A 26,606-nucleotide genomic window follows, 5' to 3' on the forward strand; every position below is an offset into this window, starting at 1 on the left:
TCCACAGAAATCCCTGCTTCCCTCTGCCAGGTTTTTCAAATGTTGCCAGCATGTTATCACTTAGCTCTAGGCAAAGCCAGACTATCTTGTGGTTTCTCATTTCTTTCTTACAGAGAAAGAAAGGCACAGCTTGCACAATTAAGTGTTACAGTTTCAAACAAGCCCTGTTAGTGACAGCGTGAGAGAAAAGGATCAGCTAGCCCATCATTCTCTTGAGGGATTGGCTAGCCTATCACTCCCACACTACAACTACCATGCACTAGTATCACTAGGGTTGCCGTCACCTGGTGCGGTAACTCATGGTGTCACCCCCCCCCCCGCCATTGAAGTCCTCCCATTTCCACACCATACAGAATCCTTAGGAGTGTTTTTTATACTAATGTTACTCTTAAATCATAATTCCCGTGTATCACTGAATACAAAGGTAATAGTTTTGATATAAACAATTAGATAAATTTAAATTATAACTTTGAATTACTGTATCATACACACAGCCTAAAGGTATTTACATGTGCATAGTTTTATGTGGTTCAATTGAAAATGTGGTAAGACGTGATACTTTTAAGGAAAAGTTAAAAAGAACTGGGGGAAAAATTAAACATTTTTAAAAAAATTTAAAACCCTGAAGCCTCTCCTTTCTTTTCCCACTGACTCTTGCCCCACTCACACAATTTTTTCTGCTGACTTCCAGCGTTTTAAAGGGACATAGGCGAACACCACAGCCTGTTTCTGCCCAAAGGCAGATGTTTGGGGGGCAGTGGTATCACCTCCCTTTATGATGTTACCTAGTGCAGCCTGCACTCCGCTGGCACCCCTCTATTGACAACCTTGCTGACATGGATGCATCTATGCAACCCTCAGATTTGCAGTTTGGCCAGAGCCGTTACAGCAGTGGTTCTCAACCTTTCCTCTTCCAACTGTTTTTGACTACAGTGCACATAACCACTGGCTATTGATATGTAGGGCTTCTGGTCCAAAACATGCAAAACATTTAGGGTGGCTGAGCTGAGGCTGGGAGTCACTGTAGTAGAGGATCTCTCTGGATGAGAATCCAAAATGTCCCTCCTAAACTCCAAATCCCAGGATTCCATAGGATGTTGCCATGACAGTTAAAGTGGTATCGAAGTGCCATAACAGTATAGTGTGAAAACACCCAGGAGCTACACTTCAACAACATCTGGAGAGCCACGTTATTTTTATGCCTGATTTAGCGCCCCCATCTATGAGAAGCCTTTAAAATAAAAACCTCACTGAATTTTTCAACTTTTCCATAACTGTTAATTAAGCTAATACACTTTTTCAGGGTAATGCACTGTAGACTCTTTAAATTAACTCAGGGCCTCAGCAAGTCTTCTTCCGGTCCCAAACATGTGCAGTAGCTTCTGTGCCAGCCAAGAGCTGTGTATGTGTGTGTATGTGTGTGTGTGCACGCACACACCCAGATCCAGTTATCTTTCCCTACAGGAGGGGAGTCAGAGCTTGTATCTTGAACTTGGTGGGGCTGCTTGTTTATGAACCCAGGCTGAATCTCACCCCTACATCTTCAGTATCAGGGGTAGCATGTACAGTACTAGACAACTTCATCAATAGACGTATAGCGTCTAGATCAAGGGAAGTAATAGTGCCACTCTATTTTGCTTTGGTTAGGCCCCACCTGGAATACTGTGTCCAGTTCAGGGCACCACAATTAAAAAAGGATGTTGAGAAACTGGAGCATGTCCAAAGGAGGTTGACCAAAATGGTGAATGGGCTGGAAACCATGTCCCATGAGGAACGCCTTAGGGAGTTGGAGATGTTTAGCCTGGAGAAAAGAAGGTTAAGAAGTGATATGATGATAGTTTTAAGTATTTGAAGGGGTGTCACACTGAGGATGGAACAAGCTTGTTTTCTGCTGCTCTAGAGAACAGGACCCAGAACAATGGATGCAAGCTCCAGGAAAAGAGATTCCACCTCAACATTAGGAGGAACTTCCTGACAGTGAGAGCTTTTCAACAGTGGAACAAACTCCCTTGGAGTGTAGTGGAATCTCCTTCCTTAGAGTTCTTCAAGCAGAGGCTGGATAGCCATCTGTCAGGGATGCTTTGATTGTGAGTTCCTGCATGGCAGTGGGGTTGGTTGGGATGATCCTTGTGGTCTCTACCATGATTCTGTAATGAAAAAGGGCTCCAAATAACTTGCACTAGTGCATCTCAAGCTGATGTGAAGGACTGCAATTTTTTTTCTCCCAGTGTGCCAGGAACCAGTGTTGTATTTGTGCCGGTTGCCTACAACTGTTACTGTCTTTCTTGGAAACTTACCAGGGACTAGCAGCAAATGTTTGGGGACTGAAATAATCCAGTTTAACACCACTTTCACTGCCTTGGCTCAATGGTATGGAATTTTGGGAACTGTAGTTTTGTGAGACACTGAGCCTTCTCTGTCAGAGAGCTCTAGTCCCACAACAAACTACAATTCCCAGGATTTCCTAGCACTGAGCCAGAGCATTTAAACTGGTGTCAGCAGACTGCATTATTTCTGCGGTGTGGATGGAACCATAGCCAGACTTTCTCTGGGAGTACAGTACAAACAAAGGTCATTGTGGCAGCAGAGCATTCTGCCAGAGAAGCCCAAATGTCTCACAAAACTACCATTTTCAAAATCCCATAGCCAAGGTGAGCCAGGGCAGTTGAAGCGGCGTGAAACCAGATTGTTCCTGCAGCGTGGATACAGTCCCGAATTCCTAAACTACCTGTTTTGCTGCTGCCTTTTTTGGGGAAGGTGATCGAGAGAGCAGTTGCCTTCCAGCTTCAAGTGATCTTGGATGAAACAGATTTTCTAGACCCATTTCAAACTGGCTTCCGGGCGGACTATGCAGTTGAGACTGCCATGGTCGCCTTAGTCAATGATCTCTGTCTGGGCATGGACAGGGGAAGCGTGTCCGTTAGTGCTTTTGGACATCTCAGTGGCTTTTGATACCATCGACCATGGTATCCTTCTGGAATGCCTGAGGGAGTTGGGTATCGGGGGCACTGCGCTCCAGTGGTTCCGTTCCTACCTCTCGGGCAGATTCCAGATGGTGCAGCTGGGGGACTCCTGCTCCGATAAGAGGGAACTTACATCTGGTGTCCCGCAGGGAGCGATTTTGTCCCCCATGCTATTTAACATTTACATGAAACCACTGGGAGAGATCATCCGGAGACACGGGGCGCAGTGTTATCAATATGCTGATGACACCCAAATATGTTTCTCTGTGTCTCCGACTGATGCAGTGACTAGGGATGGCATCTCTCCTCTAAATGCCTGCTTGGAGTCGGTAATGGGCTGGATGAGGGAAAACAAACTCAGTCTGAAACCAGAGAAAACGGAAGTACTAGTGATAGGCTCCCCAGGCCCGGGTAGTGAAATTTCTCCACCTGTCCTGAATGGGGTCACGCTCCCCGTGAAGGACTTAGTTCGCAGCTTGGGAGTGCTTCTGGACTCATCGTTCCAATTGACATCTCAAGTGGATGCGACGGTCAGAAGCGCCTGTTATCAGCTTCGGCTGATATGCCAGCTGTGACCCTATCTGGGCCGGGGGGACCTTGAAACTGTAGTACATGCTCTGGTAACCTCTTGATTGGATTTCTGTAATGCGCTCTACATGGGGCAACCCTTGTACCAATCCCGGAAGCTTCAATTAGTGCAGAATATGGCAGCAAGATTGGTTGCCGGTTGTTCTAGAGCTGACCATATAACACCCATCTTATAAGATCTTCATTGGCTGCCCATTCGCTTCCGGGCGCAATACAAGGTGTTGGTAATTACCTATAAAGCCCTAAATGGCTTGGGCCCAGTTTACTTGGAGGACCGCCTCTCCTCATATAATCTGCCCCGCACACTCAGGTCAGCCGGGAAGAATTTGCTGAAGGTGCCAACTGAGAGATATGCGTCGACCTTGCAAAGGGCCTTTTCCATCTTGGCCGCACAAATTTGGAACACCCTTCCCGATGAGCTCCGCTCCATCACCTCCCTGGATCTCTTTAAAAAGAGACTCAAGACCTTCTTTTTCCGTCAAGCTTTCCCCCATGTGCCTTGATATGTGTGGTTTCCCCCCTGATATGTATCTTGTACCATTGATTATCAACTCAGCTGGCTTTGATATGGTTTTTATGGTTTTAAATTGCGATTGAATTTTTATTGTCAAGTTTTAATGTTATGTATATATCGTGTTGTTATTTTTGATTATTGTATTTTGTATTCTTTGTTGTTCACCACTTTGATCAGTTTTGGAAAAGTGGTATATAAATGAATTTTATTATTATTATTATTATTATTATTATTACCATTCCTAGAATCCCATAGCCAACTTGAAAACGGGTATCAAACTGGATTGTTTCTGCAGTGCTGACGCAGCTAGAGTGGCCTCCTTTAAAAAGAGTATTCCTTTGCCTGGAGATTGCCGGGTGCATCCACACTGTAGAAATAATAATAATAATAATAATAAATATGGTGTAACACCATTGTAACTGCCATGTAAGTATGTAAGAAAGCTGTCCTCCACCAGGCCAGACTGTTTGTCCTTTTGGCAATATAGACTCTTCTGTGTTTCTGCAAAAACGTCTTTCCCATCTCCTGCCCAGTTGAGCCAGGGCAGTTAAAGCGGTGCGAAACCGGATTATTCCTGCGGGGTGTGGATGCAGCCCTGGGCAGGCGTTCCTCCTCCCTTCTCCCTCACCCTCCTTGAAACCGGGGTCATCATATGGCCCCTTCCCTTCCATGAAGAACCAGGAGGCAGAGGAAGGAAGGCAAGCAGGCAGGCCTCCCTCCCTCCTCCTCCCTTTCCCTGCTGCTTCCCATGAAGCAGCAACAGCAGCAGCCCGGGGGCGGTCGGGTGTTGCCCAGGCGCCGCCGCCTCCTCCATGGCCTCCGTCCTCCGCCGGGTGGGCTCCCGCTTCCTCCTCCTCCGCCGCCCTGGGCCGCACCCGACCCCCGGGGCTCGCAGGTACTAGGCCCTCCCCCCCTGGCCGCCATTATTGTTGCTGCTGGTGCTGCTGCTGCGTCATTTCCGGTTTATTATGGCTCCCATTGGGCTGCCTTCAGTTCTCTTCGGACTAGGGCCTTTGGCACGGCCTTCCCCCAGGAGGCTGAGAGAGCGGGACTCGTTGCCCAAGGGTTTACACAGTCCAGCCAGGATTCGAACCCTGCTCTCCAAAGTCTAAGGTCCAACCAAAACACACACATTGCAGAAATAATCCAGCTTGGGACCGCTTTAACTGCCCAGTGGCTCATTGCTAGGGAATCCTGGGGCTTGTAGTTTTATTGTGGCCCCCTCCAGAGCTCTGTCTGACACAGAAGGTTAAATGCCTCGCAAAACTACAGTTCCCAGGATTCCCTAGCATTGAGTGCAGCAGGGCAGTTAAAGCGGTCTCAAACTGGATCATTTTGGCAGTGTGTGTTTTGGACCTTAAGACACTCTAAAAACAAGGTGACCAGAGGCCACACAGGAGGATGGGCGCACATTCCGGAAACATGGGGGACATGGCTATATAAAAGCTAAAGACGCCAATAGAAATATAAATAGCAATTAGTAGTTAACAGTAATTATTATTATTAGTATAGTAACTATTACTATTATTATTATTATTATTATCCTGCCCTTCTCCCAAGACTGCTTCTTAGTCATGCTCAAAATGGAAGATAGTTGGGAATTCGTGCTGGACACTGGGCTGCAATGTAGGACTCAATGTAGGCTCAAACTGCTACCAAAAGCTGGCCCTCTGGCTGTGTTTTGTTGTTGTTGTTGTGCACCTTGAAGTCGTTTCCAACTCTTGGAGACCCTAAGGCAAAACCTATCATAGGGTTTCCTTGGCAAGATTTGTTCAGTTTGGAGTTGCCATTGCCATCCCCTGAGGCTGAGAGAGTGTGACCCAGTGGGTTTTCATAGCTGAGCAGGGATTCGAACCTTGCTCTCCAGAGTCCTAGTCCAACCCTCAAACTACGCCAGGCTGGCCTTGTTTACATGCAGAGAATGGCATGCAAGATGGATCCTAGCCTGGCTCCTAGCCAACCTCTTGTCTCCTTCGCTTCCTTTTGGTTTCAGTGGCTTAGACTGAGGAAAGAAAATCCTCCTCCTCTTTCCTCATTGCTTTTTGCTGGTTCTGAAAAGGCTTGCCTGCTTCCTGACCCCTGTTTGGTCTCCATAAGGTTTTGTTTTACCCCCTGGATTCTCATGCATGCTGAAAGGGTGGCACTGTGGGGCCCCTTTGGCCCAGTTGCAGCCTTCTCCAGCCCAGTGCCTCCAGTGCAGATGGACTGGGGCATGACAGGGAGGTTCACCCACAGTCAGGGTGACCAGATGTCCGAACCGCAAAGGAGGACAAGGGACCACAAAGTTGTAAGACATCCAAGGAAAATGGAAGTCGTTGCGAAATAAAAGCTGAAAACACTCCTATAAATAGACAGTCTAAATGAAATAAATAGTGTCAAAAATATAAATATAAATAAATCATAGGATCATAGAGTTGGAAGAGACCGAAAGGGCCACCCTGTCCAACCCCATTCTGCCATGCAGGAACTCACAATCAAAGCACTCCTGTGACAGGTGGCTGCCCAGCCTCTGTTTAAAAAACCTCCCAAGAATGTCAAAAATGGAATAGAGTGTCAAAAATATAAATATACATAAATAAATAGAATGTAAAAAAGGAATAAATAGAACAAATGGAATAATGTAATGGCAAAACTATAATTAAATATAAATAAATAAATAGAATGTCAGAAATGGAATAAACAGAATAAATGGAATAAACAGGTCAAAAATCTCAAAATAGAGGTCATTTTGGAATTCCTCCTGGACAGAAGGAGGTTGAAATGTAGGACAGGTCCTGAGAAAAGGAGCATGTCTGGTCACTTTGCCCAGGGTGCATCTACACTGTAGAAATAACACAGCTTGACACCACTTTAATTGTCATGACTTCATCCTAAGGAATCCTGGGATGTGTAGTTTTTTGTGAGGCACCAGCCCTTTTTGGCAGAGGAGGCTAAAGGCCTTGCAAAGCTACAAATCCCAGGATTCCCTAGGAAGGAGGTACAGTACTTAAAATTATTCCAAATTACATTATTTCTACATGTAGATGCACCCTTAGTCGAATGTTAACCTTTGTTGTTGTTGTGAAGGCAAAACTATCAAGGGGTTTTCTTGGCAAGATTTGTTCAGAGGGGGCTTGCTGACACGTCACCTTCTTTCAAGACTAAGAGGATGTGACTTGCCCAAGAATACACAGTGGGTTCCCATGGCTGAGCAGGGATTTGAACTCAGGGGGTGTTCCCACTTGGCAGATAAAACGGATTATATTGGCGCGATTCTGATTCGGATTATGTTCCGGGAATAATTTGATTTTTTCCCATTGTTTCCATTACGAAAAGGGGCAAATTACCTCGATTCATTTAGACCTTGTTTTCGTTCCCATTTATTTTAAATCGCTTTATTTTAATAATAATAATAATAATAATAATAATAATAATAATAATTTTTATTTTTCTATTTCCCGCATCTCCCTGTGGATCAAGGCGGGATCCCATCAATATCAGCAATACAGTCTACAAAATACATAAAAGATTAAAAAATCATCATATAACCACAATACACAGTGAAATACATTACAATACAATACTAGTCGCCCAGCAATATTACAATAGAGGAAACAACGCATCTGATTCATCTGTTTTTCCATATAATCTAAACGGGGTGAGAATCTTCACTATAGCAGGTCAGGTGGATATGCCCGCTGGAAGAGATCCGTCTTTAATGCCTTCTTAAAGGCTTCTAACGATGTAATGAGACGGATCTCTTCCGGCAAGTTGTTACATAATTTTGGGACCACGGCTGTAAATGCTTTTTGGGAAGTAGTGACCAGTCTGGTTTTTTTGTATTCCAGCAATTTCTTCCCTGAGGTTCTGAGTGTGCGGGGCGGATTGTGTAGGGAGAGGCGTTCCCTTAAGTAACTCGGGCCCGAGCCATGTAGGGCTTTTAAGGAGACGACCAACACTTTGTATTGCGCCCGGAAGCTAATTGGTAGCCAGTGTAAAGATTTTAGTATTGGTGTAATATGGTCCGATCTTGATATTCCCGTGACCAATCTGGCTGCAGCATTTTGGATTAACTGAAGCTTCCAAACTTGGTACAAAGGTAGCCCCATGTAGAGCGCTTTACAGAAATCTAAATGAGAGGTTACCAGTGTGTGCATCACTGCTTCAAGGTCTCTCCGAGCCAGGTAGGGGTGCAGCTGGCGTATTAACCAAAGTTGGTACCAAGCACTCCTGGCCATCGCCTCCACATGCAATGTTAACTGTAGAGACGAGTCCAGGAGCACTCCCAAACTGCGGACTTCATCCTTTAGGGGAAGTGTGACCCCGTCCAGGACAGGTTGACAATTCTCCCCACCCTGCCCAGGGGTCCCTATCGCAAGTACCTCCGTTTTCTCTGGATTCACCCTGAGCTTGTTTTCTCTCATCCAGCCCATTACCGACTCAAGACAGGCATTTAGAGGAGAGATGCCATCCTTGGTCACTGCAGCAGTCGGGGACATGGAGAGGTGGAGTTGGGTGTCATCAGCGTACTGATAACACTGCGCCCCATGTCTCCGGATGATCTCTCCCAGCGGCTTCATGTAAATATTAAACAGCATGGGAGACAGGATGCGCCTTGGACGCCCAATGTCAACTCCCGCTTACGGGAGCAACTGTCTCCCAGTATCACCATCTGGAATCTGCCTGAGAGATAGGATCTGAACCACTGGAGTGCAGTGCCCCCGATACCTAAATCCCTCAGGCGTTCCAGAAGGATAACATGGTCTATGGTATTGAAGGGCGCTGAGATGTCCAAGAGCACCAACAGGGTCACACTTCCCCTGTCGATGCCCAGACGGAGATCATCGACCAAGGCGACCATGGTAGTCTCAACTCCGTAACCTGCCCTGAAGCCAGTTTGAAATGGGTCTAGATATTCGGCTTTATCCAAGACCGCCTGGAGTTGGAAGGCAACTGCCCTCTCAATCACCTTGCCCAAAAATGGTAACAAAGAGACTGGCCTGTAGTTGTTTCTAATCAGGGGATCAAGGGAGGGTTTTTTCAAGAGTGATTTAACCACTGCTTGTTTGAGTTTGGATGGAAATATCCCCTCCCTAAGAGATGCATTAATAATGATTTGAAGTGAGGTTATTACTGCATCCCCTCCCTGAACGGTCAGCCAAGATGGGCAGGGATCTAGAGGGCAAGTCATCTTCCAAGCAGCTTGTCCACTTCATCAATATTCACAAGCTCAAAGTGATCCAGTCTAACACCGTTCACGGAGTCACTGGACACCTCTCTTATAGTTTCTGTTGTAATATTGGCATTGAGATCAGCCTTTATCAAAGAGATTTTATCTGCAAAAAAGTCGTTGAATAAGTCACAGCAGGCCTTGGTAGGTTCTAAAAGTGGGTTCAGGGTGGGAGGTTGTTGAGTTAGCTCTTTAACCACCCTGAACAGCTTTGCTGGACGAGACTCTGCTGATGCAATTCGAGCAGCATAGAATGAGTTCTTTGCTGCATGGATTGCCACTCCATAAGAGCGAAGGAAGGCCTCATGGCGTGTCTTGTCAGATAAGCGGATTAACTTGCTCCCCGTTTTCATTTATGTCCACAAGCTGTCAATCAAGCGCGTAGGCTTCAGACGTCACAAGTCTTGGGTTTTTTTTGGGGGGGGGCAGCCAATGAAAATTGGCTGCATCCGAGGCTCTTCTGTTGTGTCTCCCCAGACTAGAAGGAGCCTCTATTCATCCTAAACCCCTTGCTCTTCTGTGTCTCCCCATATTAACTGCCATAACTCAGTGCTAGGGAATCCTGGGAATGGTAGTTTATTATGGCACCAGCACTCTCTGGCAGAGGAGGATAAATGTCTCACAAACACAACAGTTCCCATAATTCCTTAGTACTGAGCCAGGGCAGGTTCAAGGGGTCTCAAACTGTATTATTTCTACAGTGGGTTTGGAACTACAGATGAGGTTTTTTTCGTAAATTAAAAAAGTTGTTAATTTATAATTTACTTTAGAAATATATTGTCAGCAACTCATCTGAGCCCTGTAGCCAATGCTGGCATATGGCAGAGTAAGCTGGCAAATTCAGAAACGTGGTTCTCAGTCCTCAGTTGAGATAACAGTAGCTGGATGTCTTCCAGGAACTGAAGAAATGCAGGAACCTCCAGGCACTCGCAGCAACCGATGCCAGGCTTCAGCTGATAAATGACCAGACAAGCCAAGGCTCCCGAAGTGCTTTATTTACAGTGCAATAATACAGATCACAAACGAATACCAACTCCTACTACAACCCACAAAGCAATCACTGGAAGCCTCTGTGCTTATATAGCCTTCAGACCATGCGGTCTCCCAAACCCAGTGACTTCCTGTGTTACAGTCTAAAGTGTCCCCCTGTGCAATCCAGCTAGATGTTTCATCATCCAGGGCTTAGCGCATGTAGGCACCAGAGTGTCCTTGAGGCTATGAGCATCAGCTGTGCTTAATCAGCCTTGTCCTTCCCAGTCTGGATGCTCATGGTCAAACACACACACACATCCAAGCATTTCCCAGTGTGCTGACTTTAACCCTTGACAATCCCCTCCAAATGCGCAGAGGTGTGTGTGTAAGTGTGTATGTGCCATCTCCTGTAGCTAAAAACAGCTACCCCTCTGCACAACCTACACCTTTGTCCTTCTTGTGAACCCTTTGAGTGCTCTGTGCCTTCTCTATCACTACCCCAGAAGAGACCTGTGCTTGCCTCAGCACAAAGAACTTTCCCTTCTGTGACAGCATGGGTACTCTAAATTCCCCCTGTTCTTGAGCCTCACCTTGCTCCACTCCTGCAGATTCCTGTGTTGGTGCTTCAGTGCATGCCAGTGTCTCTGTTGAGGTCCGCTGTGCATGCTCTTGCCCCCTGCACCTGAGCCTCAACTTGCTCCACTGCTTCAGTTTCCTGTGTAAGTGCCCTAGTGCATGCCAGTGTCTCTGTCCGAGTTTCAGTGGGGAGAGACTCTTTGAGGAAGAGAGAAGAGAAAGCTTGATCCCCCCCCCCAGATCCCTGGACGTCCAGGCTCTCCTGTGTCTTCCCATAGTTCCTCTGGAAGGAGCCTCTATTCCCCCAAATCCCTTTGCCTCCCCCATTGCTCCCTGGGCTGTCTGGGGGGTTATAAAGCAGGCATGTTCTGCAAAGCTCATCTGCTGCTCAGGCAGAGGCGAAAAAAGAAAAAAGAAAAGTTTAAAATGGTGTTCAATGGCTCTCCTCACACATCAGTCTATGAATGAGGAGCAGAGGGGAGGTTGCAATCCACGGGGGGAAAGTCTATGTGAATTGAAGAAAATGGTGCTGGCGATGCAGAAAGAGAACAAAGAGGGTGATACCCCCAGGCCAGCCCCTTGAGTGCTGCTCCGCCCATCTCCAGGTTCCCGAATCAGACACCCTTTCGTTCCCATTCGGATACCGCGAATCGGACCCCGGGAGCAAAAATAATTCGCTTTAAAACCTACTGTTTTTTTAAACCGCTTTATAGGCATATAATTCAAATTATTTGAGATAATCTGATTCAGATTCAAATTTCTATGGGAACGATTCAGGGGCAATGCAGGTTGAATTCAGGCTTAAGTGGAAACAATACCCCCCAAATTAGCATCATGGTCTGCTTTATAGGCGAATGGGAACACCCCCTCAGAATCCTAGTCCAGCACCCAAACCACTGCATCATGCTTCCATGCTAACCTCAAGGAGCATTAAAAGCAAAGAGAAACAGTATTGGTCAGGAAAGACGAAGGAGGGGGAACTCTAGATACACAAATTCATGTGTATGATGACCTGCCTCTTGCAGGCACTACATTTTGAAAGATTGGTAACTTGTAGAGCAATACTCCTCAAAGGAATGGTCTGTGATCCATCAGCCATTGGCTGCTGGTCCACAACAAGTTTCCAGGAAAACAAAACAAAACATTTGTATAGGCTGAGTATTCCTTGTCCGGAATCCCAAAACCCAACATTGTCCACATGGATGGCTGAGATAGTGACAACTTTGGTTTCTGATCGTTCAGTGTATATAAACTTTGGCGGGTTACAGCCCGCCATTTAGGATGCACTCTGCGCATCCTAGGGTTAGGAAGGGGCGTGCTAGGGTTAGGAAGGGTTGCCCCTTCCTAACCGGCCTTGTTCCCAACATGCGCGGAGCGCGTTCTAAATGGCAGTGCCCATCCACATGGGTGCTGCCATTTTTACGTCTTGGACGCACAGCGTCCAGATGTGGTGCACCGGAAGTGACGCCGCGAGTGCGTGCCTCACACTTCGCGGCACCACTTCCGGGGGCCTAAAAGGAGCATCATTTCGGCACTCCTTTTTCGCTGCAGCCGGAAGCCTCGCGGTCTGGCTGGTGGGGCTTCCCGCTGCAGCTAATGGCGGTGGCGGCAGACCGCCCGCTTTAGGGCGGTCTGTAACGCACCTTTGTTTCATACACAAAATTATTTTAAAATATGAATAAAATTACCTTATGGCTATGTGTATATGGTGAATATGGAACATAAATTGATTTGTGTGTGTGTGTGTGTGTGTGTGTGTGTGATATGCCTTGGCACACTGGCACCCCCCCAAAAAAAACCCTGCCAGTCCTACGCATCAGATAACTCAAGAAGCCCTGCCATAGAGCGGTGGTTCGTAGGCTTTGTCTCTTCAAATGGGCATGGATTTCAACTACCAGGAGCCCTGACCAGTAGGGCTAGTAGTCAATGATCCAGGGAAGTCCAAAACACCCAGAGGTCAAAGACAGAGCTGATGATATATAGAGCATAAAGTTTGCTTACTCCCAGAGCCCTTTTCTAGTTGGCAGTTTGGATGGAGTATTGCCTGCATTGGCTTTTCTGCTGTATTTTAGTAGTGGAGTGGGCAGCCTGGCCTTTTCCAGATGTTTTAGAGTATATTGACTCTGGCCATTGGCTCTGGCAGATAAAGGAGTTGTACTGTAGTTCAAAAGATCCAATGGGGCTTCACAATAGCTGCTCCTATGTTGTAGAAGTTCCTTCCATAGGAGGCTATGCTGGTCCCCTCTCTGCAATCAATAAATTGACAGGTGACCTGGAGGCACAAATTTCTTCTGCTACTACTACTGAATTTCTGAAACAGTTATATCTTAGGTTTTTTTATATAAATTTTTATTGATTTAAAAGAAAAATGACATATGACAGACAGAACATAAAACATAACAGTCTTCCATGTCAATCTTGCAGAATCCCCTCCCTCCCTGCACCCCTCCCTTTATCCCATCCAATATCATATCCTTTCATATTATTTCTCTCTTATCTTAACATTCTCAACATACTTATTCCCCTTACCTCTATAACCAACCACACTAACTCATACATTAAAAAAATGACTTCCACCACCTTTGAGTTATGAGAAGATCCTTTCTCTTCTACCTTAGAGACTTCATTACTCTATTTTCGTTATCTGGTATTTCTCTATCAGTTGATTCAAGATGTAAAGTAAATTTTCCCAGAATCTAGATTGTCTTTATCAAAAGAGAGGTAAAAAAAAAAAAAGAACCATAGCACTGCCTTTCCATCCTGTGGGCTTAAGGCCACTGATGGGTAGTACGTACTTAGTTAATTACTCCCTGAAGGCCACTGATTGGGATAGCTGCTTCAGAGAGTGCAGTTTTCTGCCATCTTGGACCTCCATGAGTCACACCGTCTCTTTTTTTGAAACTACGCATGGACCTTAATACATTTGCCACTTTTTCAGATGACACAAGACTTTTGGTTGCTTTTGATGAACCAGTCTGAAATCTTATGGAAATTACTTGGTATGGCATTGTGTGCCTTCAAGTTATTTCTGACTTATGGCAACCCTATCACATGGTTTTCTTGGCAAGATTTCTTCAGAGGAGGTTTGTCACGGCCTTCACCTGAGGCTGAGATCATGTACTGTGCTCAAGGTCACCCAGTACATTTCCATGGCCGACCTGGTAATTGAATCTTGGTCTCCAGAATTGTAGTCCAACACTCAAATATACGATTAAATGAACATTCAGCTGACATCCCATATTCATATGCTTTGTTTTTGTGCAATTGCTTGACCCTGCCTGGCTTCTTGTTGTATTTTCAGATGAAAAAAAGATTTTGTCAAGTGCAAAAGCTACCTTTTCAAGTTAACTATAAAACCTTTTGATGTGTACAACTAAAATGTGACATGTGCAATAGCCTTAAAAGACAGACCATGAGTTACAATATTACATTAACATGTTAACATGTTTCAGTTTCTGTGCTTTATTTTTCAGAAGAGCTGAGCTAAAGCTTTTTCGAGATACTGCTTGTCCCACCTCCTGCAGGCATTCTGGATTCTGATTGGTAGACACAGATCACACTCCGGAATGTGGGTGGAGTCAGCACCATTTTGAAAATCCACAACTCTGGTGTATGTTCGTTATGACGGCAGATACAGCCAAGGGATTTTGAGGAAGGGACGAGAGAGGTTGAACAGTCGAAATTTGTAATAGAAACAACGCCAGAGAGCTGTAAGCATGGTAGATCTGAAAGAAAGGAGCTGTTTCATTAAGCAAAATTGTGAGGTTTAGAAACAACAGATAGTCTGAATATAAGGGTATCCCACAGTCTTAAAAAGAAGACAGAATGACAGTATCCAAATTTGTTGAATGATTTCTATCCATTGTGATTAGGGGCTTGTCTACACTGGTGCCAAATCCAGGACTCACGCCGTATCCACTGCGATGAGTCTTTGCGACCCACGCACAGAATCTGCTTCTTTAAGACATTAATCCATCATAACAGAAAATGCTGTTGACTCTGGAGTTTCCAAGAATAAATGATAAAAAATCATGAAAAAGATATATGAGTGCAGATGAGGAAATTCTTGTGTGTGATCACAGTACAAGGAATAAATCATGGTGATAGATGTATGGCTATGATTTAAAATTTGAGGATAGAGAAAAAAAATGTTACTAGAAGTGTTAAAAGAGGTAATTGTTGGGTGTAGCGGGTGTATTTGGGAATGATGATGTAAATCAGTGGTTCCCAAACTTTGATCCTCTAGATGTTTTGGACTTCACCTCCCAGAAGTCCCAGCCAGCTTGGCCAACAGGAATTCTGGGAGCCGAAGTCCAAAATATCTGGAGGATCAAAGTTTGGGAACCACTGTTGTAAATGAAGGTGAAGGGTTGGATGCAGGGTTGGATTCCCAGTGGATATCAAGGGCCTACTAGAGTTGAATGATGGAGTATAGATGAAGTTTCCAAGAAATTATGGAGTGAACCCAAGGTGTCTTGAAAGTGAGGACAACTGGATCTGGTCTACACACCAATTGCACCATCCCAGTCATTTGTCTTTCTCGATGCTGTCACTTCTGTTGAGATCAGAACTTGATGCCCATGTGATTCACGAGGAGGGGATAGAGCAACCCCCTGCTTGTTGATCAGATGGTAGGGTGCCTCATTCTGACCTTAGCAGATGTGACAGTGACAGCCAGGTTCTCATAGGGAGCTTGGCTGGTGAAGCTGTGCTGGCGGTGGCAGTGGGCCCAAGGGTAGCTGGCCAGTGGGATGATGCAGTGTTGCCTGTTGGCCCACCTAGATACATTTGGCCTGCATTGTGACAACTTGGGGCAGCTCCATAATACTCTGGATTAAGGAAATCATTGTAGACGCACTCTTTGTTGACTTTAGAACTCTCCTTATCCCTTGACCTTGACTATTAACTTGAAGAATTGGTGCCTGAATTGGCTTGGTTTTCTCTTCCTTCCTCATTCATTTTTCCTTTTATGACCTATTTGTTACATTATGAGCATGTGGGCAAGGACTGTCTTCTCTGTGTTCTCTCTGTACAAGTCTCAGAAAATGTTAAGATCGTAATAAGTGATAAATAATTGTGAAGAAGATAAATAAGTGCAGATGAGGAAACTCTTACATAGGATCAGAATATGAGGAATGTATTATGGTTATAAATGTATGATTAAAATTTGAGGAACAGAAAAAATGTTACTGGGGAGTTTGGAATTGCTTGAGGAAGTAATTGTTGGATGTAGGGGGTGTATCTGAGAATGAAGATTTAAATGAAGGACTATAGTCAGGTAGATGCATTGCAGTTGAAGTCTGTTCATATCTTCATAATAAATAGGAGTCCTGGGAATTGTAGTTTATTTTGGCACCAGAGCTCCCTGATAGAGAAGGCTAAATGTCTCACAAAACTACAGTTCCCAGAATTCCCCACCACTGAGACAGGAGAGTTAAAGTGATCTCAAACTGGGTTATTTCTGCAGTGTATTTGGGACCAAAGTCAACAAAACAAAAAGGACACAAAACAACAGCATGAAGCCTAATAGCAGTGAGCTTCATTAAACCGCCATTTTGTAAGAGCTGTGCTTAAAAAGAAAGCTTTTAATCAACTTTCTGAGCACAGTGTTTGAAGCAGCCAACAAACTTATCTTGCACAAGCTATTTCCAAAGAATGGATGAGCAAGAGAGAAACCATTATAACTTACCTTTGCATGTCATAGTAAGTTTATAGTCAGGCTGTGTTTCTTAAACCACTAATTTCATGACAGACAACCAAGCCATGGCTTGTCTTCACCTGGTTTATGTTGCACCCCTATTGTCTACCATTCTTTCATGGTGAGGAGCTGAAGAAATAATCCATAGATACAGCTTTAGAGGTCACAATAAATCATGGTTTAAATAAGCCCAAATGAATAAGCCAATAACAAATCATGGGCTTTAATTATGGTTTGTGGCTTGATAACAAACCAAGAATAAGTATATATCCTGAAAGTATTACCACTGTAAAAAGAGATGCAGTATGCATTTTGTTACTCTCTCTCTCTCTTTCTTTTTTTCTCCCTGCTCCCCTCCCCTCCCCTCCTCTTTTTTTTTTTTAACAAACCATGATGGCTTGTTAGCAGAGACAGGTTCACACATCCTATGAGCTATACCATACCTGGTCATGATGTGTGAACACAGTCTTTATAACTGGTGATAATTCTATTACTTTAAAACCTAACCTGCTATTGTTGTGTGTATCATGGAGAGCCAATGTGGGGTAATAGTTTGAGCATTGGACTACGACTTTGGAGAGCAGGGTTTGATTGCCTGGTTGGCCATGGAAACGCATGGGGTAACCTTGGGCAGGTCACAAATTCTTAACACCACAAAATCCTGTGATAGATTTGCCTTCCATTTGCCCTAAGCTGGAAACAGCAACACACAAACCATTATAAACATTCTGTGTCCAGAAACTATTGAGTCTTGTTGCGTGTGCATCATGAGAATTTGGTGTCCTGAATTCTTCAACTAGAAGAAAGGCTCATCCCTCAGCTATGTTACAGCTCACGTGTAACAGCAAGACATGCTTCTTTAGGCCTACACTAGGAGAACCTGAAATCACTATATATAGCTCAAGTCTGGCAGCAGTCCCCCAAAGTCAGCTTGAGACTTACATTTCATTACACACTATCCTAGTGTTCATTAGTGAAACAAATCTGTAGTATTTACCCACAATGCAGACTTGAGTCTGCCCAGATGCTGATCTCCCCAGGATATCTGTAGTCTCACAAGAGGACTAGCACTGGGAACCAATCCAGATCTTGGTGCTTTGGAGATTAGCCCAGCTAATAGCCTGCTGTCTGTGCTTCTTGTTGCAGAACCATATTTCTGAGAACAGCCTTAGCAATGGCCACAGGAGGGAAGGGCAGCCATTCCAGTGACGCTCTCTACACTAATCGTCTGATTCATGAGAAGTCCCCTTACCTCCTTCAACATGCCCATAATCCTGTTGACTGGTAAGAGTTTCTTTTTGGAAAGAGGGATAGACTGTGGGGAAAATAGTATTGGAATTTCACAGGCTCTGTTCTTAAGAAAATAAATAGATCACAATTTTCATTTAGTACTACAGATTACAAACAGCTCCAGCCATTCTTCTTCATGTGTGCTGAAACCCTTCCCATGGCATGCAGTACCCACTCCTGGCTTTCAGATCTTTCGTGGCCTCATCCACAGTTGCAGTGAAGCTGAAGTATTTACAACAATATTTGGTCCTGTTGCCCTCTTTTTAAAAATAATTTCCCTTCTCTCCATTTCAAGTCTCTGCTACTGTTTAAATTGGGCTATAAGCTTCCTGGGCCATAGATTGAATGTGCATGAAATAGAGGGAATGCGAGAGAGTAATAAATACCTATATGAAATGTTTTGAATGCTTAGATTGACCTCTGTTGTTGCTGGAAATGTCACAGTTGGGCATTGAAGGTGGCACTTTGTCACTGATGGTGCCACAACTTCGTAATGCTATGCCTGGAAAGATCTGAAAAGCTAAGGACTACAAAATAACTGTTAGAGGCAGAGGAGACAATTAGATCAAAGATTAAAGAAAAAAGCTTCCTTTGCCCCCACTTTTACAAAACATTTTTTTAAAAAATATTGGGTCCAAATTGTTTTTGAAAATATTTTTATTCAGAGAGGTCTTAATTTTTAAAATAAATCCTGGCTTTTAATTGTCTTTTGTTATGTTTAGTCCTTCATGCTATTAGTTTCAACCTACTCTTAATGTTTGTAGATTTTTTTTAAAAAGTAAATGATTATGTTATTGTATGCGGTGTTGTATATACAGGTTGAGTCTCCATTATCTGAAATGCTTTGGACCAGAAGTGTTGGATTTCAGATTTTTTTGGATTTTGGAATATCTGTTTTTGCCAGTATGTACACAATGAGATATCTTGGAAATGGGACCCAATCCAGCAGTGTTCCTGCATGAGGACAGGGCTAGCAGGGGATATCTGGGGTGGGACTTCCAGGGCGGGACTTCTGGTGGGCAGGGCTTCCAGGATGGCATGCACTCCCTCTTCCCATGTTGCCCCCCATGCACACCACTCCCCCAACGCATATGCCAGTATGGAAAAGGAGGGAACAGTGTGTGGGAGAAGCAGTACATGGGGATGGTGATGGAGTGCATTTGGGGACATGGAGCAGCGCACACATGGGGACTGGTACAGGGAGTTCTGCCCCCAGAAAAGGACAGGATGGTGCACATGAGTGGTGTGGGGGGACAAAACAGCATGAGCTGTGGATGGAGTGGCTCACACACGGGGGCAGAGTGGTGCATGCGGGGGACAGCTGACCAGGTGTCACCCCCCCTTCCTGGGGTGTCACCCGGTGCGACTTGCCCCCTGCACTCTCCAGTGACGCTGCTGACTCCATCGAAATGCAAAATTCATTTATGTTTTATATATACCCTATACACATAGCCTGAAAATAATATTATACAGTATTTTAAAATATTTTTGTGTATGATACGAAGTATGTATACATTAACCCATTAGAAAGCAAAGGTGCTAGTATAGCAGCCACCCATAAAAAGAGTTTTGGTCTTTGGAGTATTTTGGAATTCTGAATAAGGGAGACTCAACCTGTATGTGCTTCTATCAAACTTAGTTATAAATGGAGTAAATAGTAAATTTACAGTGAATAAAAGTGAGCAAACCAAGTATATTTAGTTTGGGAACTTCACTCCATTCTCCTGAGCAGAGTGTACAAATTTATGACAGCAGTGAAGAACAGGTGTAGTTTTATATTTTATTTCAAAAGGATTAATCTCCTTCAATAATCTGCAATACTGAGACAATCATGACAATGTAATTCAGGAATGGTCAAAGTGTACCTCTTCAGATGCTGTTGGACTGAATAATAGCATTGCTTGTGGTGAGGAATGCTGGGAGTTGCAGTCCAACAACTTCTGGGGCGCTGTTTGGTTCCCATTCCTAGTGGAAACAGAGTTGTGAAATCTGAAATTTTCCAATGCAGGCATTCCAATTCCTGCAGAACAGAACTTCAGAACTTTTCTGTTGTTATTTTATATTCAGAAACCTGCTCTTAAGTCTCTGATGGTCCATAAGGATTTAAAGTCAACAGCCAGCCTGAATTCTAATTAAGTGTACACCCTATTTATGCCCTGTACTAAATGATCCTTTACCTTAACAACAGTACACACATGAGTGTGAGCACACACATACACAGATGCAGCCCTCAGCATGCTCAGGCTAGTAGTTCTGGCCAGTGAGCTGCTTTGGCAGAGCTCTTGCTCTTGTCAGTTGTTTTCTGTAGGACTATTTGGTAGCTATATCAAGCAGGGTGCAGTGCAGCTAGTACAATATAAGCTTATGGTAGAAAGTACTCAGGATGCTCATGTAAGGTAAAAAAGGAAAATGCAACATTTATTGTTCCAGGAAATCCATCTTGAAATAGGAAAGGAGATGGGCAAAAAAAGAAGTTTACACACACTTTGATACAAGCGCTCCTAAAGGCTGTCTCTCATTATGGGTTTTAGCAAGCATCCATTAGGAGGCTAGCACTTCATGGACACTCCCTTCCCAGACAAAGAACTAACTAACTTTCTGAGAGACTTTGGGGGGGGGGGGGGAGTGAATTATACAGTCAGGAAGGAAGCAAAATAGCTTGAGTGCATTGACTTTAGAAAGAAACAGAGGATGCATCTGCACTGCAGAATTAATCCAGGTTAACACCACTTTAACTGCCATGGCTCAGTGCTATGGAATTCTGGTAATTCTGTGAGATATTGAGCCTTCTCTGTCAGAGAGCTGTGGTGCCACAGGAATCCCCAGAATTTCCTAGCATTGAGCCATGGCAGTTAGAACAGTGACAACCTGGATTATTTCTGCAGTGTGAATGCAACCAAAAAGACAGGCATACTCCCTAGCGTCCCCTCTCTCACTTTACAAGCACTAATGCTTCTTTATTTCCAACATTTTCTTCCTAAGTCATATAACTCTCTCTCACATCCAAGGAGTTATGTGTATCTCCCTGTAAGTACTTACCAACACAGGACAGCTATGCTGGCATTACTATTTAGAATAAGTTACAGAAGTGTAGATTTTGATTAAATGTTGGAAGGAACTTCTTGACAGTAAGAGCTATTTGACAATAGAATCAGTCCTCTAGAGTTGGTAGTATCTTTTTCTCTGTATGTCTTCAGAAGGAGGCTGGACAGTTACCTGATGCTGGAGATGCTCTAGTTGGATTTTCTGCACTGAGCTCTGTGATTCTCTGCCTATTCTCTTCTGCCTTTTATGGATGGGAAGGTTAAACTCCACAGCCAAGCATAGGGACAATGTGCCCATCTTTTATAGACATGGCACTACTTAAATGTGCTTATGTGTAAGTAGAAGAAACATTGGTTTAAGCAACAACATGCTTCCAACCAACTTCTTTAATCATATCAAGGAGCCCTGGTGGTGCAGTGGTTAAATGCCTGTACTGCAGCCATTCACTCAAAACCACAAGGTTGCGAGTTCAAGACCAGCAAAAGGGTCCAAGCTCAACTCAGGCTTGCATCCTTCCGAGTTCGCTAAAATGAGTACCCAGACTGTTGGGGGCAAATTAGCTTACTTGCTGTTCACCGCTATGATCTTTGGAATAGCGGTATATAAATAAAACAAATTATTAATTATTATTATATACATAGGCATATTAAATGATGAACTGCAGAAATAAATCCCAGTATCTTTCTCTCATTCTTTTTCCTTTAGGTACCCATGGGGTCAGGAAGCCTTTGATAAAGCAAAGAAAGAGGATAAATTGATATTTTTATCAGGTAATAAAGGAATTACTTCATTTAATGCTATCCTTATGCATATGTTCACAAATTATATGTACATATGTTGTGTGTATATATATATAAGTTCCTTAAGACACAGAAAAGAAAGCAAAGTTACCTATTCCCTTGAGAGTTACTTGAAATCTGAGAAAATAAATTTGCATTTAGAAGAAGAAACATAGTAAAAACTAGACCCTCATCCCCTGGGCAATTTCTCTTCTCTCTGTTCACTTCAAGGAGGCATAAGTTATGCCTTCTTGTCTTTCCTTTTTCTAGAGTATTCTGATGCTTCTCTTTCTGGATTCATAGTTTGCACGTACAATAATGTATTTGTATCAGTTTATTCCCCACCCCATGATTTTTTGTACTACCTAATCTGATGAAGAGGTTTGAAGAATTCAACAGCTTGCACATTTTTATGGCATATTTTGTTGATGTAATAAATAGGGGAATAGGGAAAATGTTTCTGGCCCTCTTTGCTGTTCATTTTCATTTTTTAAAAAGCAACTTTTAAAACATTTTTAAAAAAGAAACTAACTTCTGTAGTCATAGTTTCTTACAGAAACATCTTATTAATCATGTTTCTTAGATTCACTTTGCTCACTTTCAGCTGCTACTGTATATTAGTTCTTTGCTTTCAGAAGAGTTCTTGACACATTATTCTAGAATTGTATTTATTAGCGGGGCTAGAACTTTTCCATTGGTTTACAGTCAACTTTGATTCATGAAGCCCTGTTCTTCATTTATTATTGTAGATATATATTCTTCCCCACTTATTTGCTCACCCCTTAAATTATATATCTGCAGAGGGACAAAGCTGTGGTCTTTCTCCTTGGACTATCTCTCTCTGGACTATTTAGAAGTACATTTTATAAAAAAAATAATTTCTGGAGTTTGCTTCGTTCATCAGGAAGCCTTTCTTTAATTGATAACATTTGTTTTCAGTTGGCTATTCGACCTGCCATTGGTGCCATGTGATGGAGCAAGAATCCTTCCAGAATGAAGAGATTGGTAAAATCTTGAACGAGAACTTTGTGTGCATCAAGGTGGATCGTGAGGAGCGGCCGGATGTGGATAAAGTTTACATGACCTTTGTGCAGGTGCAGAGGTGGTACTTGGGGAGCCAGAAGAAGAAAACATGGGAGAAAACTCTTCTTGATTGTTCTGGGTGGCAGTGAAGGGGTGGCAGAAGCAATCTTAACATGTCCCATCTTGTTTTCTGCAGGCAACCAGTAGTGGAGGGGGCTGGCCAATGAGTGTATGGTTGACTCCTGACCTGAAACCATTTGTAGGGGGGACCTATTTCCCTCCCGAGGATGGTATTTACCAGGTTGGCTTTCGAACTGTTCTGCTCCGCATCCTAGATCAGGTATGGGGTTCAGTATCCAGGACTGTGTTATAAATTAAGACTCATGGGCGTTCGACAGATGGCCCCGAAGGGACAGCAGAATGCCACAGTTTTCCAAGTCGGATCGAGGCTGCAGCAACCTCACGCCATGACCCTGATCCAATCTTTTGATGGCACAAAAAGGAGCCGCAAAATGTGGCTCCTTTTTGTGCCCTCAAAAGGGCGCCATAGCCATGGTGGCAGGGCTATATGGTGCTCCTTCAGCGCTGTGTCATCAAGCACAATGCCAGAGGTGCACCATGACATTGCGCGCCATCTGGAGCAGTGTGTGGCATCAGGAGGTGGAGTCAGGCATGCATCGTCAGGATGCTACGTCCCGACTCGGTCCCCCAGGCCGGCATTTCAGGCCAGTCTGTACAGGGCTATAGTGAATTAAGAGTGCCAAAGTGTAAAAAATATTAATAGAGGAAAGTGGACTAATTTGGACTGTTGAGATTAGTGATCAGTGCTATCAATACTTGAAGAGAGAGAAGCTGGTTAATAAATAGAGGCTCCCCATGTTGCATCAGTGTGAGCTAGAAATGAGTGAATGTTGCTGTCTCTTTGTATTGTGCATGCTGGTGGATACCCCTGAAAGCATCTGCAAGGCTTATTTTAATTAAAACAATGTACTCTTGTCAGTAAACACTTTTGTGGTTGATGAGGGTATCAGTTGACATTTTGAGACCAATTCTGACATCATGGCTGCTGAAGGAAAGCTTCTAGGACAAGTTACAGAGAGTTGTGGCAATGTCAGCAATAACGTCCCTAAAAGCCACACATTGTGAATTGCCCCTGTGTATTGATATTTTATCTCCGGATACATGCTTAGTAGATATGTTCTCAGTGAGAAAGCCAGACAACTCTCTGGAGCAACGTAGCATGTTCTGCTTTGATACGAGAAATCACTCTCTGCATGAGAAAGGACTGGATTCCCCCCCCCCCCCCCCCAGTGGAGATTGATGGTTGGGTGAAGAAAAAGGCACAAAGAGTAGTAAAACAATGACTTAGATGTCTTCTCCTCACAACTACTTTTCCTCCAGTGGAAACGGAACAAAGCAACCCTTTTGGAAAATAGCCAGAATATCCTGTCTGCACTGTTAGCCAGGACAGACATCAGTGTCCGAGGGGGGGAAACACCCCCCTCGTCGAAGGAGGTAATGACAAGATGTTTCCAGCAACTCTCAGAGTCCTATGATGAAGAATATGGTGGATTCTCGGAGTCTCCCAAATTCCCAACTCCAGGTTAGTCCAGGATTAACAACAGTAGGGTTCCTTTTACCATCCATGGGCCAGAGGTTCCTTTCCCTAGTCAAATAGCAGAAGATAGCTCTGCATGAATGTATGTGTCAGATTCATGACTTGTCCACTTTCTTGTATTGCAGTCAACTTGAGTTTCCTCTTCTCCTATTGGGCTCTTCATCGATCAACTTCTGAAGGAGGCCGGGCTCTTCAGATGGCCCTGCACACTCTCAAGATGATGGCATATGGTGGCATTCATGATCATATTGCCCAGGCAAGAAGGGAGGGTAGTCTTAGTTTGGTGGGTTCCAATTTTTGCAGTAAAGGGTTTGCCAGTAACACTTTTTTCAGTCTGCCCCTCCCTCAACATATCATCTTCCCAGTCAAAATCACATCCCCACAACTTGCCAAGCACCTGTTTAGATGAAACAAGGGAGAAAGGAATACCATTCACCTGGCAAGGATTGCATGTGGGGAGGCTGTTTGTGTGTTATCTTCTCCATGAAAATTACTTCTCCATGACCCTGGTGGACAGCTGAGTCTATGAATTGCTGTAAGATTTGGTGGAAGTGCTAGAGGGATTATTGGGAGATTTTTGGTGGTTTGGTTATATTTCAACCATTGCTGGGGAACTACTATATTCCCTGAAAGCTGGGTACTGAGTTGGGATTGAGGTCAGCCTGTGACTACAGGATTCATAAACGCCAGCCAGTAGGGGGAATTCTTGAACACATTTTAAACCGAGTTTTCTACTTGTCCCTGAGCTCAGATAGAAATAAGTTTCAGTTTTTAGATGCTTGGAGAGAAGATTAAGTAAAGAAATGTTATCATGGACAAACATGTGCACCTGGAGAAACTGGACTGAAAGCATGTGTAGGCCATGTGTTGATCACAAAATGTTGTAGTGTGCAGTGTTTCTGTTCAGGTTTCCAGCCAAGCCATTCTACCCTCACATACATCCTGTTCTCTTATCCCTCGTCCCTCACAGCAAGTCAGCATTCTGGATTTGCTGACTATGCTCAGTTCTCATTATGCTGTTTTGGGATGTCCATCCCTGTCTGCATTTAAACCTGAAATTTCTCTGCTGATTTCTTTCGGTGGCTAAGTGCAAAGCAGAACTTAATGACAACAAGATCTCTCTCTCTCTCTCTCTCTCTCTCTCTCTCTCTCTCTCTCTCTCTATATATATATATATATATATATATATATTTATGCATGCATCAACTGGCCTAAATACCCTGAAGGCACCAAATCCTGTCTGATCTCAGAAGCTAAGCAGGATCAGTACTAGTTAGTATTTGTATGAGAGAGCACCAGTGAATAACATAACATAGGCCTGTGGTGGTGAACCTATGGCATGTGTGCTGGAGATGGCATGCAAAGCCATTTTTGAGGGCTGGAAAGGGGAGGAACAGGTGTGGTAGCTGAAGGCCTGGGAGGCAGCTGAAGGCCCAGGAGAGTGGGGGAAGAGAAGGAACAAATGTGCCTCTTCCTGGCTGTCCTGGGCCTTTAGTTGTCTCTGGAGGGTGGATGGAGGGGAGGAACAAGCACATGTCTGTTCTCCGGTTCTCTACTGTCCCGGGCCTTCAACTGTCTCCAGAGAGGGAGCTGAAGGCCCGGAACAGTGGAGGGGAGGAGGAGGAACAGGCACTCCCTTATTCCTCCTTTCATCCTCCGCCCTCCTGGGCCTTCAACTGTTTCCAGGGAAATCCCACCGCCCGAAGTCCTGCCCCCAGAAGGCAGAAGTCCCACCCCAGATTTCCCATCCTCTGGAAGTCCCCTCCCTGGCACTGGGTGACACCTGGTGTAGGAACACTTTTCAGTTTGGGCACTCAGTCTGTAAAAGGTTCGCCATCACTGGCATAGGCTATATTTTGGAAGAAGGAACTGGCAAAACCATCTCTGAGTATTTCCTTGCCCAAGAAAACCCTATGAAATTCATGGGGTCATTATAACTCAGCAGGTGACTTGAATGCACATATATAGACATCTGTGCAGTTGTTTCTCTGACTTCCATTTTCAGCCACTCTTTTCCATTTATCCTTCCTACTGGTTATTTCTCCACTCTCAACCAACAGCTAGAATTGTGTTTTCATGGAATAGTCCTTCTTAAGTTGTTCCCTCCTTCCTCCCTACCCACCCTGCCTGTTTATTTGGTCTAGATTTATACATCTTCATGGGGGTTTCCTGGGACTGCCAATATCTCCTTGTGCATGGGTGGTACATTTTGATTTCTTATGCAATGGCATTCAGACAATTCAACAGCATTTAGTTATAAATATAATATATGTTAAAGTCGAAGGCTTTCATGGCCGGCATCCATAGTTTTTTTGTGGGTTTTTTGGGCTA

At 44.1% G+C, this 26,606-nt stretch overlaps 1 protein-coding gene across 4 annotated transcripts in view; it reads left to right on the top strand.

Moving 5' to 3' along the window:
• Positions 1-4,832: 4,832 nt before the first annotated feature.
• The window catches only part of SPATA20 (spermatogenesis associated 20), a 65,071-nt gene continuing 43,297 nt past the window's right edge, over positions 4,833-26,606 (top strand). The window contains exons 1-8 of one of the 4 annotated variants that reach the window (XM_089537149.1): positions 4,915-4,960; positions 14,296-14,532; positions 17,667-17,804; positions 21,561-21,625; positions 22,574-22,728; positions 22,854-22,997; positions 24,059-24,260; positions 24,401-24,531. In XM_089537149.1, coding sequence (XP_089393275.1) covers positions 17,695-17,804; positions 21,561-21,625; positions 22,574-22,728; positions 22,854-22,997; positions 24,059-24,260; positions 24,401-24,531 — 807 coding nt within the window. In that variant the 5' untranslated portion in view covers positions 4,915-4,960; positions 14,296-14,532; positions 17,667-17,694. Of the gene's footprint in view, positions 4,961-5,129; positions 5,179-14,295; positions 14,533-17,666; positions 17,805-21,560; positions 21,626-22,573; positions 22,729-22,853; positions 22,998-24,058; positions 24,261-24,400; positions 24,532-26,606 lie in introns of those variants that run through there. The other 3 variants (XM_089537153.1, XM_089537142.1, XM_089537135.1) reach the window with 3 other exon arrangements.

This window comes from Sceloporus occidentalis, unplaced genomic scaffold (genome assembly GCF_023333645.1).
Source record: "Sceloporus occidentalis isolate IW3139 unplaced genomic scaffold, rSceOcc1.0.p SCAF_1, whole genome shotgun sequence".
NCBI lineage: Eukaryota > Metazoa > Chordata > Lepidosauria > Squamata > Phrynosomatidae > Sceloporus > Sceloporus occidentalis.